The sequence below is a fragment of the Falco biarmicus genome, chromosome Z, assembly GCF_023638135.1.
Source record: "Falco biarmicus isolate bFalBia1 chromosome Z, bFalBia1.pri, whole genome shotgun sequence".
NCBI lineage: Eukaryota > Metazoa > Chordata > Aves > Falconiformes > Falconidae > Falco > Falco biarmicus.
The window spans coordinates 63074510-63092040 of record NC_079311.1 but is presented as its reverse complement, the minus strand read 5'-3'; the positions used below and the strand labels follow the sequence as shown (position 1 = coordinate 63092040).

The window sequence follows — 17531 nt, the reverse complement described above, 5'->3', positions numbered from 1 at the left end:
TGAGCACGTTAGCTCCCGATCAGGTCAGGCTGTTACCAGGACAGGCGGCAGCACAGCGGAGGCGGCAGCGCAGCCCACCAGCCCACCGCGCTCCCTTCCCCACCGCGGTGCAGGCGGCACCAGCAGGGCCCCGCCGCGCCCCCCGCTCCCTTGCCAGCCTCCGGGCGCACGCCTGCCTCGCCTCCCGTGCAGCCGCGCTGCAGCTGCCCACACAGGTCCCCAGGTTTACTTAACCCCCCTCCCCATCTCATTCAGAGCTTCCTCTCTGGTCCTCCAGCCTGCTAAAACAGCGGCTACTGACGGCAGCGCGGCCAGTATGTGACTGCTTGCTGCGCTCGTCGGTCCCTCTGACGTCGCTGGCCCCGCTCCGTGCACGCTCTCTGGGCCTGGGCTTGTTCCTCGGGCCTGGAGGAAGTTATTTTGTGTCCCGATTTCTACGGCAAAGCGTTCATTCCGTTCCCCCTAACTCCCTGCCGCGCCTCCCCACCCCTGTCGCAGGCCGCCGCCGGGGCTGACCCCACCCCGGCTCCGGCTCTGCCAGTCAGGAGACGGGAGGACGTGCCACCCCCGGGCCTCGGCACGGCGCGGCTGGCGCGGGCGCTGCCCTCCCGCCCGGCGGTAGCAGGGCTGGCCCCGCAGCCGGCGATGGGCCCGGCATCCCGCGGGGACGCGGCGCGCAGCGGCGGCCTGCGAGGACCGGCCTGACCGGGGAGGACTTCTGCGGCCGGCCCGGCGCCGCGCTAGCGGAGCGCTTTCCGCCGCCGTTTGTCTCCCGTCTCTTCCCGTTCGCAGGAGCAGCTGCTGCTGCTGCGCAACCCCTTCCCCGCCCGACCGCCCGCCCCAGTGGCGTCGCCGCCTCCTCTCAGCCTCGCGCGGCGCGGCCCGGTAAGCTGAGCGGGGCCGGCGCCGGGGGGCGGGGGGGCGGAGGGAGCCGCCGCCGCCTGTTGGGCCGAGCGGCGTCCCGGGCTGGGGCTCGCCGGGCAGCGGGGGCGTTGGGGCCGTCGGGGGCGCGGGGCGAGCGCCGTGAGGTGCGGACACCTGCGCGGGGCTGGGTGGGCGGCGGGGCTGCCCGTCCCGGGGCGAGCCGGGCGCCTGCCTGAGGGGGCGCCGGAGCGCGGCAGCGACAGCCCCGACTTCTCCTCAGAGTTAACTTAGCGGTGCCGCCGCCGGCTGTCAGCACCCGCAACGCCCGGGAGCCCAGCGGCGTGCGGAGCTTCCCGCGCCGCTCGGGGGGCGGCTGCCGGGCCCGCCGCGGCCCTCCCGCCCAGCCGGGGGGCGGTTCGTGCCCGGCCGCCGAACGGGCTCGCGGCCGCGCCGCTGCCCCGCGGCGGGGCCTGGCGGGCGCAGGGGCTGTCCGGGCTGCCCTTTGCCGCCAGGAGCGAGTGTTACGCTGGGAGGCGGCACGGTGTTCCTGCTCCTTTCGCCTTTTGTGCAACAGCTGGTGTTCGTACGTTCGTACGTGGTCTGCGGGGTCTCATGGAAGAGGCGACACGCCAGTCCGTGGTTTTCCGTTGACCTGCTAGATCTGTTCCCAAAGCGATTTAAGCAGTCCACGTTCTCTTGCTGAAGTCAACAGGTCTACCTGCAGCATGCACTAGGATTTTTTTTAGCCAGTGATACTTTGCCAGTAACATTCTTTCCCATTTTTCTGTTAACTGTCTTTTAATTACATGGGCCACTCTTGCTGTAAGAGAAGGAGTGCCACACCCGGGCCACCCTCTGTCATCAACTAGAGGTCACCAGTATGGAAGCTGATGACACAACAGTGGCTGAACTGGTAGAAATGTTGATCATTGAGCAGAAGCCACTACAGGAGGAGATGGCACAGCTCTTCGCTCATCTTACTGCTTTGCTTCTCTGGCAGCCTGGAAGCAGTTCTTTAAACTTTCTTTTCTGTCTTCCCATCTAAGTGCTATGTTATTGAGAAACATGGGTTAAGTATGCTTTTAAAAGTGTCTCTTTAAGCAGAAATACTTTGGAGATCAGAAGCTAGCAGCAAGTTTTTATGTCTACCTGAATGCCTTCCATGATTGTTTTTCTCTGTCCAGCAGTGTCAGTTCCTCCTCCCTTTCTGTGAGCAGGAATTTCTGGTATGGATTCTTCTCTCTGTTATTCTCCTTCAAAGCTGCCACACATCTAATATTTTTTTCAAGACTGAGTAACTAATGCCCAGGTTTCTGTGCCCTGATTTCTTGCTGCAACCTAACTATTATGTGGTCTTCATGACTGCTGTGTTTTGAAGGGGTCACAGGTGACTTCTGAACAAAAAGGCATTGAGAACCACTTGTCCTGCTGTACTCATTTTCTTACTTTTATGCATTTGAGGATGAGGGGCAAGCTAGTTGAAAAGAAATTCTAAACCAGCTTTTCAACAGAAATTTAGGGTTTTTTCACACTGAAAACATGAGAATTTTTTCTTGGGCTTTTACTTCATGTTTTCTAGCAATCTTTTTGAAGAAGAAATGGCCAAAGCTTAATGCATTACACATTTTGGACTGTATAAGAAACTTAGATGTAAGTATCAAAGGTGACTTCCTCCTAGTGAGAGATGCCAGAAGGGAAAGCGTCCCATTCAAGGAGTGATGAATAAACAGGAAGCTGATCAGCTCTGTACCATTCCTCTGGCTATGTTTGCTGCTTGATCCTTCACCTGTTTTTTGTTGATTTCTTTGTGAACAATTCCACTAACTTTCTGTGGTGTTGCTCATAGGTTTTCCAGATGGAGTGGTACGAGGAGAAAAATTACAGTTCCTGTTTCCTCTTCCCTTAACATATTGATGAGCATGTATGAATTTGAAGATCTTAAGGATCTCATGCTGAAATTACTTAAAAATTGTTTGCTGCTGGGGAGTTATTTAATCTTCCACTGTTTTTCCTGCCCTTTTAAATGTAAGAAACAACACTTTCAAATGGATCTAGTGAATTTTGTGTTAGTTTCTACCCTAGCAAGGCATTCTCTGTTCTTCTTTCCCTTGGAAATGTATAGACTGTCTAGACCACTCAGTGATGGTAAAGCTTCATTTTGAGTTCTACATCCAGATTTGAACACTCCTGTGCAAGAACAGCTGACCCATTTGAAAGAGTTCACAAACTAGCAGTGCAGGTGGTGATCAAGAAAGAATGATCTGTGACAAAAAAAAAAGGAAATAACTGGATTTATTTAGCTCAAAGACAAGTTTGAAGGGGAGCTAATATATAATAAGTGTTTAGAGTTGTAAAATATTCTTGCACAGAAGAAAAGGAGCCATTTTGTTCTCAGTATTCACAGCAAATAAGGGAAATTGCAAGAAAATTCAGGTCAGATGTTAGGGGAAAAGGTAAAATCATAGAAGATAAGAAGGTAATGAAATAGTTTGGGAAGGCTGTGAAATCTTCATCACATCAAAGGTCTGTAAGAGAATGTTAGACAGTTTTCAAGAAAGGGAACTGGGACTGACTTGGGAAGGAAGTCTTAGGACCCCCTGCTTCTGGCTTTTATGGGACTGAACCACAGGAAAATATGTGAAGGACATAAAACCAATAGTCACGGAGGAGCATAGGCTTTTAAACACTCGGATATGTCTACCTGCTATTTTGAAGGCAAACATGAGCTCACACAAAGCAACTGATCTGAAAGCAGTGCAGCAACAACATGGCCCAGTGCCAAGCTGGAAAGGCCCACTGAGAGTGATACTATCTAGCTCCTGAGTGCCAAACTGGAATCTTTTATCTTCATGTTGGCATTGTTTGCTGAAAGACAAAGCAAGGTGAGAACAAGATGTCTTCTAATAGTTTCAGGTGCAAAACAAGACAAATAAAAAACTTAGTAAAATATATCCAAACCACTATGGTTAAACTGTGTTCAACTGTAAAAACACTTGAAAATCTTGTGTTTGTATGCTTTTATTTGAGTTCCAGTTGAAGTTATGTGCAAATCAAAATAAAAATTAATGCTTATGTGACAAATCAGAAATATCTCATTTGCTGTTTTCTAGTGTGATACATGTGGAAATGTGTACATCTGTAGTGGGTTTGCATGGCAGAGTTTTGGTAGCAGGGGTGCTATAGGGGTGGCTTCTGTGAGAAGATGCCAGAAGATTCCCCATGTCCAGTGGGTGGAACCAATGCCAGCCAGCTCCAAGATGGACCCACCACTGGCGAAGGCTAATCCCATCAGTGACAGCAGTAGTGTCTCTGTGATACCATATTAAAGGGGGGGGGGGGGGGGGGGGGGCGGAATCTGTGCCAGCAGAAAACAGGAGTGAGACTGTGAGAGCAGCTCTGCACACCCCCAGGTCAGTGCAGAAGGAGGGCAGGAGGTGCTCCAGGCACCAGAGTGGAGATTCCCCTGCAGACCCTGCAGAAGATGACGGTGAGACCGGCTGTCCCCTGCAGCCTGTGGAGGTCTACAGTGGAGCAGATATCCACCTGCAGCCCATGGAGGACCCCACGCTGGAACAGGTGGATGCCCGAAGGAGGCTGTGACCCATGGGAAGCCCAGGGGGACACACATGTTGGAACAGCCAGTTCCTGCATGACTGCACCCCATGGGAGGAACCCATGCTGGAGCAGTGTGTGAAGAACTGCAGCCCATGGGAAGGACTCGCGCTGGAGAAGTTCATGAAGAACTGTCTCCCATGGGAGGGACCCCATCCCATGCTGGAGCAGGGGAAAAGTGTGAGGAGGAAGGAGCAACAGAAATAACATGTGATGAACTGACCATAGCCCCCATTCCCTGTCTCCCCTATGCCACTTCTGGGGAGAAGGTAGAGAAATCAGGAATTAAGTTAAGCCTGAGAAGAAGGGAGGGGTGGGGGGAAGGTGTTTTTTTTTCTAATCTGAGTGGTAATACTTTAAACTAGTTTTCCCAAGTCAGTCTGTTTTGCCTGTGAAGGTAACTGCTGAGTGATCTCTCCATCCTTATCTCAACCCATGAGCCTTTGTTATATTTTCTCTCCACTGTCCAGCTGAGGAGGGGAGTGTTAAGAGTGGTTTTGGTGGGCACCCAGCGTGCAGCTAAGGTCAACCCACTGCAGCATCTGTAGAGTTTCTTCTGTCCTCTGTAAGAACTGCAAAAGGCACATACATGCAGAATTTTAATAGATCCACAGGAATTTTCATTTTTAAATTCTGCTAGACCAGAAGGACACTTCAGCCTACTGTAGTAGAGTCTTAAAAAGCATTTGCATATTGATATTCTTTTTCCATATAGTTCACTATCAGCATTCTTTGTTACACAAAAGACAACCTGTGCTGTGTGGGTTATTATATGTATTATATACCCTATATTAATTTCTCTTACGATTTTTTTTTAATTGAAATGTATTATTTTTTTTAAAAAGAGCTTTTATTTTTCATTTTACGGTGGTAAAACAAGTGCTTGCTTGCTAGGTACTGTTTAAGTGAGGGGGATGTTTACATCACTTCAGATGCCGGTCATCCTTGAACAGCCTCTGTTTGCATGACTTGTCTTTTAAATATAGCAGGTGCATTTATCCATCAGTCCTTTATCTGTTGGTTCAGAGGACTCTCACCTATTGTTTTATATGCAGCTCTAGTAAGCATCATCAGCCTCAAATGAAGCAGCTGTTCAACAGGTTCAAAAACAGCTTTTTCTAAAACAAGTTAGCAAAGGGGAACAGAATGTATGCAGAGACTTAAATATATACCATTTGAATACACAGATACAGCAATAAGGTGTGTGAAATGTGTATCACTATCTGTAGTATGTTTCAAGAATGTATTTTAGTAGATGGGGATAGAGCTGTACTCGCAAAGCACGTCTGAGATAGCCTAATGCAGAAAGTCTGTCAGTCCTTCCTGGATGGTCTTACATTTGAGGTTCTTACTGAGCTGTTGTAAGATTAAATGCATTCTAGGAGTGTGTTATGAAATTCTGAGCAATAAATTAATTAGAACAGCTTTAATGTGTTTGAGTGATGCAAATTTGTAACTGGTAACCATTTTTTTCAATACCCTGTGAAGTCCAATGCTGTATTTATCACAACAAAGTGATACACACTGCTTTTAAAAATCTTTCAGAGCCTGAATTTACTTTTTTAAAGTCATACATAGAGAGGTCCAGCATTTTTACACATTGCAATTTCAAAATGGGTCTTGTACAGAAAGTAGCAGCACTGACATAACAAGGTTAATAAAAACTTGAGAGAGATTCTGCTTAAGTCAGGGTATTTGAATCATCACAGTTTTGTCATGAATAAGACAGGTTTCCAGTGTAAATTCTGCCTTTTCTGTAAATGTCTCTTCCATGATCTTTTGCTTGGCCATCTTAACTTATGTTAAAATACTGTAATGGAATCTTAACAAAAAAACATTTTAATTTATTGTGACATTACAAGAAAAGATTTGATGTTTACCTTAATTTCACTTTCTAAGCTTATTGTGGATTTGCTTATTAAAAGCTGCTTGTGCACTTGAGCTAGGAGTCTAATGTATGCACATGTTGTTTCTGTTCTTCCTTGTCAAACTGTATTTCAGACTTTTCACATATGTAGAAAATGTAGGAAATCTGCAGTATAGGCTGTCTGAGGACCTCAGAGTTGCTTTAGTTAGTGAAAACTAAATAAAAATTACATTGTTGAAATATCTGCAAAATCAGGTGTTTGTACTGTGGAAGAACAGAAATACTCTTTTAATACTGGTTTTAAGTTTTATGTCCCAGCTTTCCTGTCAGTAAGTGCTGTGCACTTCAGCACTGTGAGTAGGCATAACCCTAGCACAGTGCTTGAATTGAGTGTGTTGATGTAAAAAATTTTCTTATGTATTTTCATGTAGCTAGCACAAGTGGCTAAAACCAGAAGCACGTAGAAAGAAGAGTTGGAGAACTTTTGGAGAAAGCATGGCAAAAAGGGAAAGCTTTGTAAACATATTCTAGAAGACGAGAGAGACATCAGAACACAGCAAGGCACAAAGAAAAAAATCTTTGTCTTGTCCTCTGTTGTCTTAATGTAAGTCTCTGTTTTATTAGGATGCTTATTCAGGTCTGTGAAAAGCTCTCTTGCACCAGTAATACTGCTCCTCCCATGCAAAATAATTTAAGAGAGCAAGCCTGCAGGGCCACATTAAGAAAAGAGTCTTTGTCTTTTGTAGTTTTATGTTGCCATTCATTTTTGTTATGTGCATCGTGTGTGTGTGTGTATGTGTGTATTTAATGTGTTGGATAGCAATGACTTATTTCTGTGGACACATTCTGGGAAAACCAGAGATTTCTTGTCGTTTGTCCAAACATCAAGGGAGTTAGTTTATTTTTTTATTCGTTTTGGGTTTGTTGCTTTCTAGTTCTGTATGCAACCTGGAAATAAAAACTGTTTCGCTTTGCTATTTAAAATGTCTAGGTGTCGTGCTATACAAGATCAGAGGGTGTTTGTAAATAAAGTATTAGTCTCCTCTGCGGTGAGGTGACTACTGATAGACTTCTCAGCATGAGAGGAAATCATGTGTGGTTTCAACAGATGACTGAATTGTATGTTTTGTGGTCTTTACAGATAGACATACAAAGCTGAAGAATCACAAGCCGAAATGAGTAACCAGGAGGATGATGTTCTATGTTGCTGGAGATGTAGAAAATACATAGCAAATTCTGTTTGCCTTGCTAAGTGTCATGGAAAAGAACCATCTGAAGTAAGTATAGCATCTGGATGGAGTTTGTAACTTTTTCAGTGCCATTGGTTTCAAACAAAGGAGAAACATTAGACTTGCCCTCACTTAGTAATTAATCTCCTGTGGAGATAAGTGCTAAAATTATGGACGATTCCATAAAGAGTAGTGGAAGCAGTAATGCCAGTGAAGCTGAGTAGGCAGTGATCGCCTTTATGTTCTGTGACGTGAAGGCTAGTATTCATGATACATTTGACTACTAGCTTGTGTAGAGTATATAGTGTTACCATTTTTCACATAAAAATGAGTTCTGTTTTTGACAGTTTTAATGTGGTCATTTTTTTTTGTTTGAATATTTCTTAACAGAGGCTCTTTGTTTCTAAGGTGTGTTTTAAAAACTGATACTAATTTCCACTGCAGTCATTAACTGTGTCTCAAATATTCCCACATCAGAAACATTTGCTCTTGATTTTGAAAAGGGATAGTCTGTGCCCAAAGATAGTTCAGAGGATAGCCTGCCCTGAGGCGGGATGCCCTGCCAGGCTAAAATACTGCTTAGTAATTTACATCATCTTTATTAAAATGAAGAGAAAGATAATTTTACAGAATAAAATAATGACAGAGTATTTCTTGCTGGTGTATAATGGCAGTTACTAATCACAAAGAGTTCAAGTCTTTCCAAATATGCCAAGAAGACTATGCTTACATCTTATGACCTTGAATCACAGCAAGAAAGCAAATAGAAGGGAAGGTGTTAATCTTTTTTATTAGTGCACTAGAAATGCAACAACCTTCTTTTTGGCACTGGAAAAGGGTATAACCAATAGAGGTGGAAACAATATAGTTGCTTTTTAAGATCCTGATATAAGTAGTATTATTGATAAACCCCATTTTAGTCACTCCGCTTATAGAGCTTGAGGTTCTGGAATATTTGTCATGCTTTACACTTGAGGAACTTTTATTTTGTGCATGGTTTCAAGTGGATTTTTAATTATTTTTTGGGGGTGGTGATGGTAGAATTTCAACTACTTTCATGGAAAAAAATGTAGGGAAAAGAAGGAGGTATCTTTGTCCATGCCACCCAGTGGAACTTTTAATTGCTAGTGGAGATCCACCATCATTGTCCACAAGACTGAAGTAGTGCCTTCTCTAAGTATGTAGATAACAGATTAAAAAGATGTAATTTAATGCTGCTTCCCAAGATACTGAGAGGCAAAGATTCTACTCTGATGAGAAGAGTAATGTTTTCAGTATGTTGGCTTTCTCTGATGAATTTTAGACCTTCAGTCAAAGACATAGCTGATATAGGAGTAAAAGAGAAAAATCTTGCAACAAATCTTGAAACCAAATGTTGAAGTTACAAATGCAGTATAAATACTTTAAATCATAATTATATCTAAGTTGAAGTACAGGTACTCTCCACACATAGGAGGAAGACGATAGCATAGACATGACAAACAGATCTATCTGTCTTGTCATTACTTGGAGGATTTCTAGGAGTTTCTGTCTTCTGTGTATAGCCCCACTTTAAATTTTCAATAATGAAAGTTTCAATAATGAAGCTTCTATTGCCATGAATTTTGTAACACAGCAGTCAGTGATTTTCCACACTCATAAATTTATCAAATGATTTTAAGACTCTTAACACTCATCAGAGTTTCCGTTATATTTTTAGCCATCTTTATATATTTTCTGACATTCTAAACCATATTAAAAGATTTAATTACACTTGTGTCACTTCTGTGCTAAAAGGTAGTTAGGTAATTGGTTTTATTTTATTATGAGTAGTGAAATGCTACAGTTTTTGAGATTTTGTTGACCAGCTCTTCAGCTGGTCACATCATTGCAGTAAAAACTCAAAAGTTGCTGAGTCCCTGTTTTCTCTGCTAGTTATTCTAATAAGCATTAGAAAATGAATTTACAATTATTTTGGGATAGTTGTCTAGTACTGACCGCAGTCTTCATATAAACTAGAACTTAAAATTTTCCTGTCTTTACTGGAAAATTGTGCTGGCTGATAGTGCTTCTGAAATTGATTTCTGAATATATTTGGAAGATCAGCAATTGCATACTTTCTGTTGTAAAAAACCCAAACCCACCCCCAAACATCTCCATCTCCACAATGGAGTCCTCCAGTATCCTTAGATTCAAAAATAGAGAGTTGTTGACAGCATCTACCTGTTTTTAGCTTAAAGAATGCACCAACATCTTTTGAGTTTTGTCATTTGTTAATAAAGTATTTACTGAATTTGGGAAGGTGACTTCTGGCTATACTGAAATAAAAAAGCTTACATGAATGTTGAAAATCAATACAATAATTTGTTTATAACAGACATCACAACCTTCAGCTGCTGCTCAGGACTCTTGTAACATATGGCATGTGAACATAGAAACCATTCCAGAGTGGGTGAAATGTGCCATTGAAAAGGTAAATCTTTTTTTGCTTGCATCTTTTCAAAATGTGGAATAAGTAAAGGGAACAAATTGCAAAAGTGTAGCAGCTTATGATGTGTCCAAACCTCAGCGCAGCACCTGAGGGACCATCAGCACTCAGACTGTCATGGAGAGGAAGGCAAAATGGCAGTTTATTGAAAGACACAGGCACTTATATACTAGTAGCAGAGCCAGCCCTTTGAGGGTGGTTTTCTACTTAGTTCCTACGTTTCCGTCACAACACGTGATCTTCCGCATCGCCACATCCCTATGCTACTACACAAGAGCACTTTTCTGCCAAGGTCCATGTATATTAGAGACCTTGTAACTGAAGGAATTCTTCTCAGTAACTTCTATCATTAGCATTTACAGAGGCTTTTTTCTGTCTTAAGTGGTTTTTTAAGTATGCACAACACCTGCAAGTGATAAATACTCTTCCTGCTTATGTAGAGATGGATGTATTTGCGATTGTCCAAATAACTGTCATGGACACCTCTGCATATTTTGTCAATGCTTGAAATTATATTTATCTGTGCTCTGGGTTTTGGTTTGTCTTAATCATCATATCTTGCAGTAGTAATGCATATGTTGACAATAACAGTAAGAAGCATATTTCTCCAAAAAACTGGATTGGTGGGTTTGTTAAGGGATCTGTTGTTGGAATATGATGTAATGGCTTTCATATTTAAAATGCTATTATGTCATATGAATAGAGAATAGTTACCTTTCTGCAAATTAAAAGGTCTGATGACAGGCCAGCATCACTGCTTTTGAGTTCTAACTGCCCGTTTGAAATTACAAACCATCTCATAACTTCCTTGTTGTACTGGTTGTTTCAGTTCAGTATTTTCTTTATTTCAATTTTAGAAGTTAATATTGTTGCATAGATACAGTAAACAGGAACAGTGCTTTTCTTTTGGCCCACAGTTTTTCTCTGATGAGTCTTTGATTTTGAGAGCCAAATGCTATCTGCGTTCCTTTCTGCTTAGACTTCAGTGTTTGTTTTACTACATTGCAGTTAACTTCTGATTTAAGCAATTCCACCCTGACAATGATACACAAAGAATAAAATTGTCATGACTGTAAAACTAACATTCAAAAATTTAGAAAATTGGTTTTATCTTCATTCGTTGTTCTGCCCTATGTTTTATTTTGTTAAACATTAAGCTTTTTTAAAAATTAATGATCTCTTTTACTTCAATAGTGCTTGACAGAATAGTGTATCTGTTTCAGAAACAATGATCTTGGGGGATGTGTGTGAAAATTAGGGGTGGCAAGGTATTTCCCCACTTCACAGCACTGCCTAATCTTGAATGTCTGATCATAAGCATGCAGTTTGTTACAGTACTTTTTATGTTATGTTATTTCACTAAAATTGGATTATATATTGATACTGATATTCTTTTTACCTTTAGCTGTAAATAGCCAGCCTTCAGCATTTTAAAGCCTAGAGGGTCAGGCTGGAGACCTAGGAAATACAAAACCCATGGACTGCTCAGAAAAGTTTTAATGTATTTGCTCAAAATTGCAGAGGAGCAATGCTGCTCTGGTGGCAGAGGCAGCAAATGCAATTCTTTATGAACACTTTTAATATCTTAGTGTTAATTTTCTCCTGTAATATCCTGGGAACTCTTACCTTATTGACTTCTGACTTCTCTGGAAGGATCCTGTGGATTTATGGATAAATGTGTGGGGTTTTTTAAAAATTCTGGCTTATTGCCAGATCCTCCTGGCTCTGAATAATTTTGTGATCATGTGTTATTTTCTCCTGTATGACTCCCGAATCAAAGGCTAAATCATTATTACATAAGCACAAAGTCTATTTGCAGGCTGTAAAAACCCACTGCTTCCCAGCCAGTTCTATTTTGCCATCTGTCCCTGTTCTTTGCGTTTCATGCACACATTAGTGTATAGGTAATCTTCAATAAATATAAATATCTGGCTAGTGCTGCTAGTGAGCTTTATTGACCTGCATTTTCTTTTCTTCATCACTTGTAGCTTCTTTGGCTAACCCTTCCCAGTTTTTCCTCTTTATGCAGTCCATCATTAAATCTGTGTACCCTCAGCTCCTTTTCAGATCTTGCTGATTTTCCCCCTACCACCTCCTCCACTAGTAGGCTGTTACTTCTTTTACTGAGTCAATGCTTCCACAGTCCATTGCCAAACTTATGCTAAATCGGTCCTGGACTCCCTTATACTGCACCTCATCTCTCAGGCTCTGTGCACACAGGACATAGAGATGTCTTTTTTATTTGCTGCTGTCTCTTGCACTTCCATTTTTGCCAGACTTTTAGCTTTCTCTAACCTTCATGAATCACTCCTCTCCATTTGGAGATCCAGTATTCCATAGCGCCTCAGTGCCAGAAAGACTCATTAAAGGCACCAGAAAGTGCTTTTCCCTGAATTTTAGTGCCTAGCCCATGGCATCTGGGGAATGGAGTGTGGGAGACTTACTGTACATCTCTGAACCAACTTAATTCTTCATTGGGAATGGCATATATACACATTGGACAGCCTTATAAACTGAGAGGGACTGTGCATGTTCAAGGAATTTTCAGGGATTTGAAAGCCTTTGGGCATATGTAAACCGATTTTTTTCCCCGGATTATAAAGATGACCTGATTTAAACAGATTCTCATAGGTGCAATGAAAGTCATGTCTTTGATACTTCATGAAATTTTGAGGTTTTAACCCACAAGGCAGGAGGAGTAAGTTACTCAAAGTGTTTCCAGAACTACTTCTGGTATTGCATGTGAAAAATAACCTTTTCTTTCCACACAAGTTTTTGGGTTTTTTTCTTGAAACTGTAAAATTGGTTTTACTGAAACTTTCTGAAGCTTTCAGTCAGATGAGCGTCAGTCACAGAATCATCTTCCCAAAGTACCCTGAAAGGCATTTGCAACTGAAAGCAATGCTTTAGCTAGAAATCTTGGGCGGCTTCTGTATTCACGGCTCAACCCCACATCAGGCTCAAGAGTGAGTAATGTGTGACTGGAGTTGAAAATGTTTCTTGTCTGGGCTTTGATCTTACACACACTTGCATAATTTTAATCCTCAAAAATCTTTCTGCTGACAGATGAATATATTTACTGAAAATACTAATATTTGTGCAAATACATAGGTGTTTATAGATCTTTAATACATAATTTCTTCTGAAAAAGTGCCTTTAGGATTGAAATAAAAGTCACAGAATTACAAATAATGAAAAGAACTGTCTCCATATAGATAATTAAGGATTTGTCATGGTATCTGCACACAGCTTATGTTGTAATACTACATATACCAAAATACAAGTACAATTTCAAGCTTTCATGGGCTAAGCAAAGTAAAAAGCTGTATTCTCTTGTAAGAAACCTCCTTCCACTTTACTTACTTAGTATGCAGGAAATGTATCAGCACTCAGAAAACTCAGCTGAGAAACAGCTTGCCAATTCCAGATTAACATGGTAAATGATTTCACTGCTTTAAACAATCTAATGTTTTCATTAGTATTGCAGCATTATTCTATGGCCAAATTGTAAACATATTTCAAAGCCTCTACGTTTTGAAATGTGTGTTCTAGATTTCCTAGAATTAGTTATCACTGCAGCAAGCAGAGTTTTGACCAGAACATTATTTATGGTTTATTTTCTTTCTGCTGTGAAATCTCTGTAATTATGTTTGAAAAACAAAAAGTAAACCCTTTGATTAAAGGAGAAAAGTAACTAGTAATGATTTTTTAATCATTTATTTACAATGAATGCATTGGCTATTTTTTTTTTCTTATCAATAGGCACAGTGGACAATTGGAAAACTGCGCTGTCCATTCTGTGAGGCCTGCTTAGGGGGCTTTAACTTTGTTTGCCACACAAAATGTTCGGGTGGACAGTTAGTAAATATATATTTCTGCAAAAGTCAGATTGACTATCAGCCAGATTTCTCTGTTAAACTGGCAAAATCATCAGGAAAACGCTTACCTCTTCTCAAAATTCAGTCTGGTTTTAGCAAGGATACCTGCCATGAAGCGGTAACTGCAACTCTGGAAGTAAAAAATCAAAGGCTTTCATACATAGCCAGAAGTAATATTGGTACTGGAAGATTAACAGAAGCACTCTGTCTAGAAGTAAGAGCTCCCAGTTTTGAGATGAAAAGTAAAAAACTTCCTTTAAAGGCATTAAATCAAAAAAGAAATATTTCTGCTTTATATCCTATGGATGATTCATGTGCTGTAAAACCTTTTCACAGAAGATCACATAGTTTGGATTTAAATATCAGAGAGAGACTTGTTTTGCCACCTGCGTTCTATGAAACTTGCAGTATGGGAACTATTTACCATGGCCAAAATGAAAATCTACCTGTTTACACACAAAGTGGCTTGCAGTTAGAGTCCAATAGGAAAGATGGTAATTCTTTTCAGGATCTATGTAGTTCCAGTGCTGACAGACTACAAAAAAGGTTTCAAGTTACTTCCTTTACCGCATTACTACATAAAGAAACAGAAAGTGAGCGTGATTTTGAAGCTACTGGACAGTCTTCTGGGAGTGCCATTGCTGATGGGTCACCTACAAGTGCTGTAGAAGAGGAACAATACATCACATCTGTTGGTCTTGTGCAGCCTTTGAGTATTTCTTTCAACCAAAAGCTGAGTAAGAGCGAAAGAAACAAATTGAAAACCTTGAGAAAGAAACAAAGAAGGCGAGAACGGTGGCCACAGATGCAAGTAGGTGTTTAAAATTACTTTGTGCTACTTTTAAAAAAAAAACTTTGTCTTTTATAAATCATTCTGACTTTTTTTATGCTGTCTTTTAACACTGGTTTAACATGGTACTGTGTAGAGTCATGTATCTTGCAAGCAAGGATTTATGACCTCTTCCTACGTGTAGTTTTTCTAATTCAACCCAGTCAGGTTTTTTCTGTGTAAAGTCAAACCTAGGGGGTATATATAACAATTTTCTGTTGGCCTTCTTACTGTTTTATGACGTAATAATACATTTGAAATGGGAAAAAATACAGAAAAGTTTAATCAGTGTGATTTAGAAAATGAACCATTCAAATGTTTTAAATGAGAAAGTCCAGCATTTCAAGATTTCCTGACTTTTAAGTAACAGCATTTTGAGTTAACTTTACGGTTAAGAAATATTTATGCTTTAAAAGAAGTTTGCATTTACTATTTATTGTAACACAAATATTTTTGTTTGAGTAAAGAATTGATTGTTGCAATTTAAAATATGGTTTTTAGTAGGTTAATATTTTTTCTACAAATCTGAGAGCAATGTTACATGTTCTTACCAATTATACAGCCATGGTTTCCTTCTTCAAACCGTCTAAAGCAAAACAGAATTAAAGACCATAGTCATGCAATTTTTGTTGGGAGACAAGGGAGAAAGTCCAGGAATATATCTTAAAATGAGTAAAACGGGTTTTTTGCTATGAATTTCAGTAGAAAAACTAATGACAGGTGCCTTTAAAAGAAAATTTCCCATCATAAAATTCCTGCTACAAAATACTGTGTGGCCAGCAAGAACAAACATACTAATTCTCATCAGAAAGGGAGTATGTACTCAAGAAATCATTCTTGCTTTGGGTAGGTGTGTCCTTGTGATAATCTTAGAATATTCCATAGATTAACTGTAGTGACATGTAAAGCTCATGTAAACCTTATTTCACAGATATTTATTTTTAATGTGATGCTTTCTATTTTATAGTAGCCAAATCTAATTTATATTTATGCCTGACTGAGAAACACTAAGGTTATTTGAATGGACTATGTTTAGGTTAGATACTAAATTCTTTTCATTGCTTTGCATTTAAGTGCAATATGATATATAGGACCAACAGTTCATGTGTGGATCATTTGTTAGTCCTTTGTACCTATATGATTTTAATCCTTGATATTTTCTGCTGTGGTTATACAGTTCCACTCCGGTCAGGCACCAAGTGACTTCAACCTCTTTCTTACATACAATCAAGACAGCCTTTAGAATACAGTACAGATTGGAAGCAGAGCCCTGAATACAGATAGAGATACATACACAGAGGCTGTCATGGTTTAACCCTAGCCGGCAGCCAGGCACCACGCAGCCACTCACTCACTCCCCACTCATCCAGAGGGATGGGGAGAAGAATCAGAAAGACATGTAGAACTCGAGGGTTGAAATAAGAATAATTTAGTAGGTAAAGCAAAACCCATGCATGCAAGCAAAGCAAAATAAGGAATTCACTCACCACTCCCCACGGGCAGGCAGGTGTTCGGCCATCCCCAGGGAAGCCGGGCTCCATCACACATGACGGTTACTCAGGAAGACAAACACCATAAGGCCAAATGTCCCCCCCTGCCTTCTTCTTCCCCCAGTTTATATACTCAGCATGACATCATATGGTATGGAATGTCCCTTTGGGTAGTTCAGGTCACCTGTCCTGGCTGTGTCCCCTCCTAATTTCCTGTCCCCCTCCAGCCCTCTGGCCGGCAGGGCCCAAGGAACTGAAAAGTCGTTGATTAAGTAAAAACATCACCCAGCAACAGCTAAAACCACCAGTGTGCCATCAACATTGTTCTCACATCATAGCCAAAACACAGCACTGCGCCAGCTACTAAGAAGAAAATTAACTCTATCCCAGCTGAAACCAGGACACTCTCTCTATTAAATGTAAGAACCAGCTTGAAAATGTGATGGGTCTGGGACATACGAGACTTTTGAATACAGTGTAAATACATTCGTTCAACTTTGGGAAGGTTCTTTTTTGTTTTGTTTAAAGTAAGTTGTAAATTGGCATTGTGATATTTTGTAAAATGCTTCTCTGAAACTGAGAGTAAAAAACCTTTACAAGATCTGAAAGTCGGAGTATTGAATACTTGTTTTCTAGTAAGTCTAAAGATTCTTAGGTGTCTGAGTCCCTAAAGTGCATTTTAAAATTCCAGGCATCATTGTTTCTATGAAATGAAATGATGGTGCAAAATAATAGTATATATGAGCATTTGGACCTTGTACTAAGAAACCGAGAAGGACTGATGGAGGATGTGAGGGTTGGGGGCAGCCTTGGCTGCAGTGACCATGGGATGGTGGAGTTCAGGATCCTGCATGGAGGAAGCAGGGCAGTAAGTAGGATTGCAACCCTGGACTTCAGGAGAGCTAACTTTAGCCTCTTCAAGGACCTGCTTGGAGGAATCCCATGGGTTAGGGCTGTAGAAGGAGGATGGGGGTCGTCTAAGAGAGCTGGCTGATATTCAAGCATCAGTTCCTCCAAGCTCAAGATCGGTGCAAAGGGCCAGGAGGCCTGCACAGATAAGCAAGATGCTTCTGGCAAAGCTCAAACGGAAGAAGGAGGTTTATGGAATGTGGAAAAAGGGACAGGCCACTTGGGATGCATATAGGAGCACTGTCAGAAATTGCAGGGAGGTGACAAGGAAGGCTGAGGTCCCTTTGGAAATAAATCTGGCAAAGGACATCAAGTGCTTCCTTGAGTACATCAGTAAAAAAAGGAAGAGCAGCGAAAATGCAGGCCTGCTGCCGAATGAGGTGGGT

The 17531-nt window shown here is 41.5% G+C and overlaps 1 protein-coding gene across 2 annotated transcripts in view; it reads left to right on the top strand.

Moving 5' to 3' along the window:
* The first annotated feature begins 274 nt into the window (after positions 1–274).
* Positions 275–17531, top strand: part of RNF180 (ring finger protein 180) — a 79703-nt gene continuing 62446 nt past the window's right edge. For both annotated transcript variants that reach the window (XM_056325315.1, XM_056325314.1), the window contains exons 1-4: positions 275–885; positions 7485–7620; positions 9929–10024; positions 13802–14728. In XM_056325315.1, the coding sequence (XP_056181290.1) occupies positions 7519–7620; positions 9929–10024; positions 13802–14728 (1125 nt within the window). In that variant the 5' untranslated portion in view covers positions 275–885; positions 7485–7518. The remainder of the gene's footprint in view (positions 886–7484; positions 7621–9928; positions 10025–13801; positions 14729–17531) is intronic.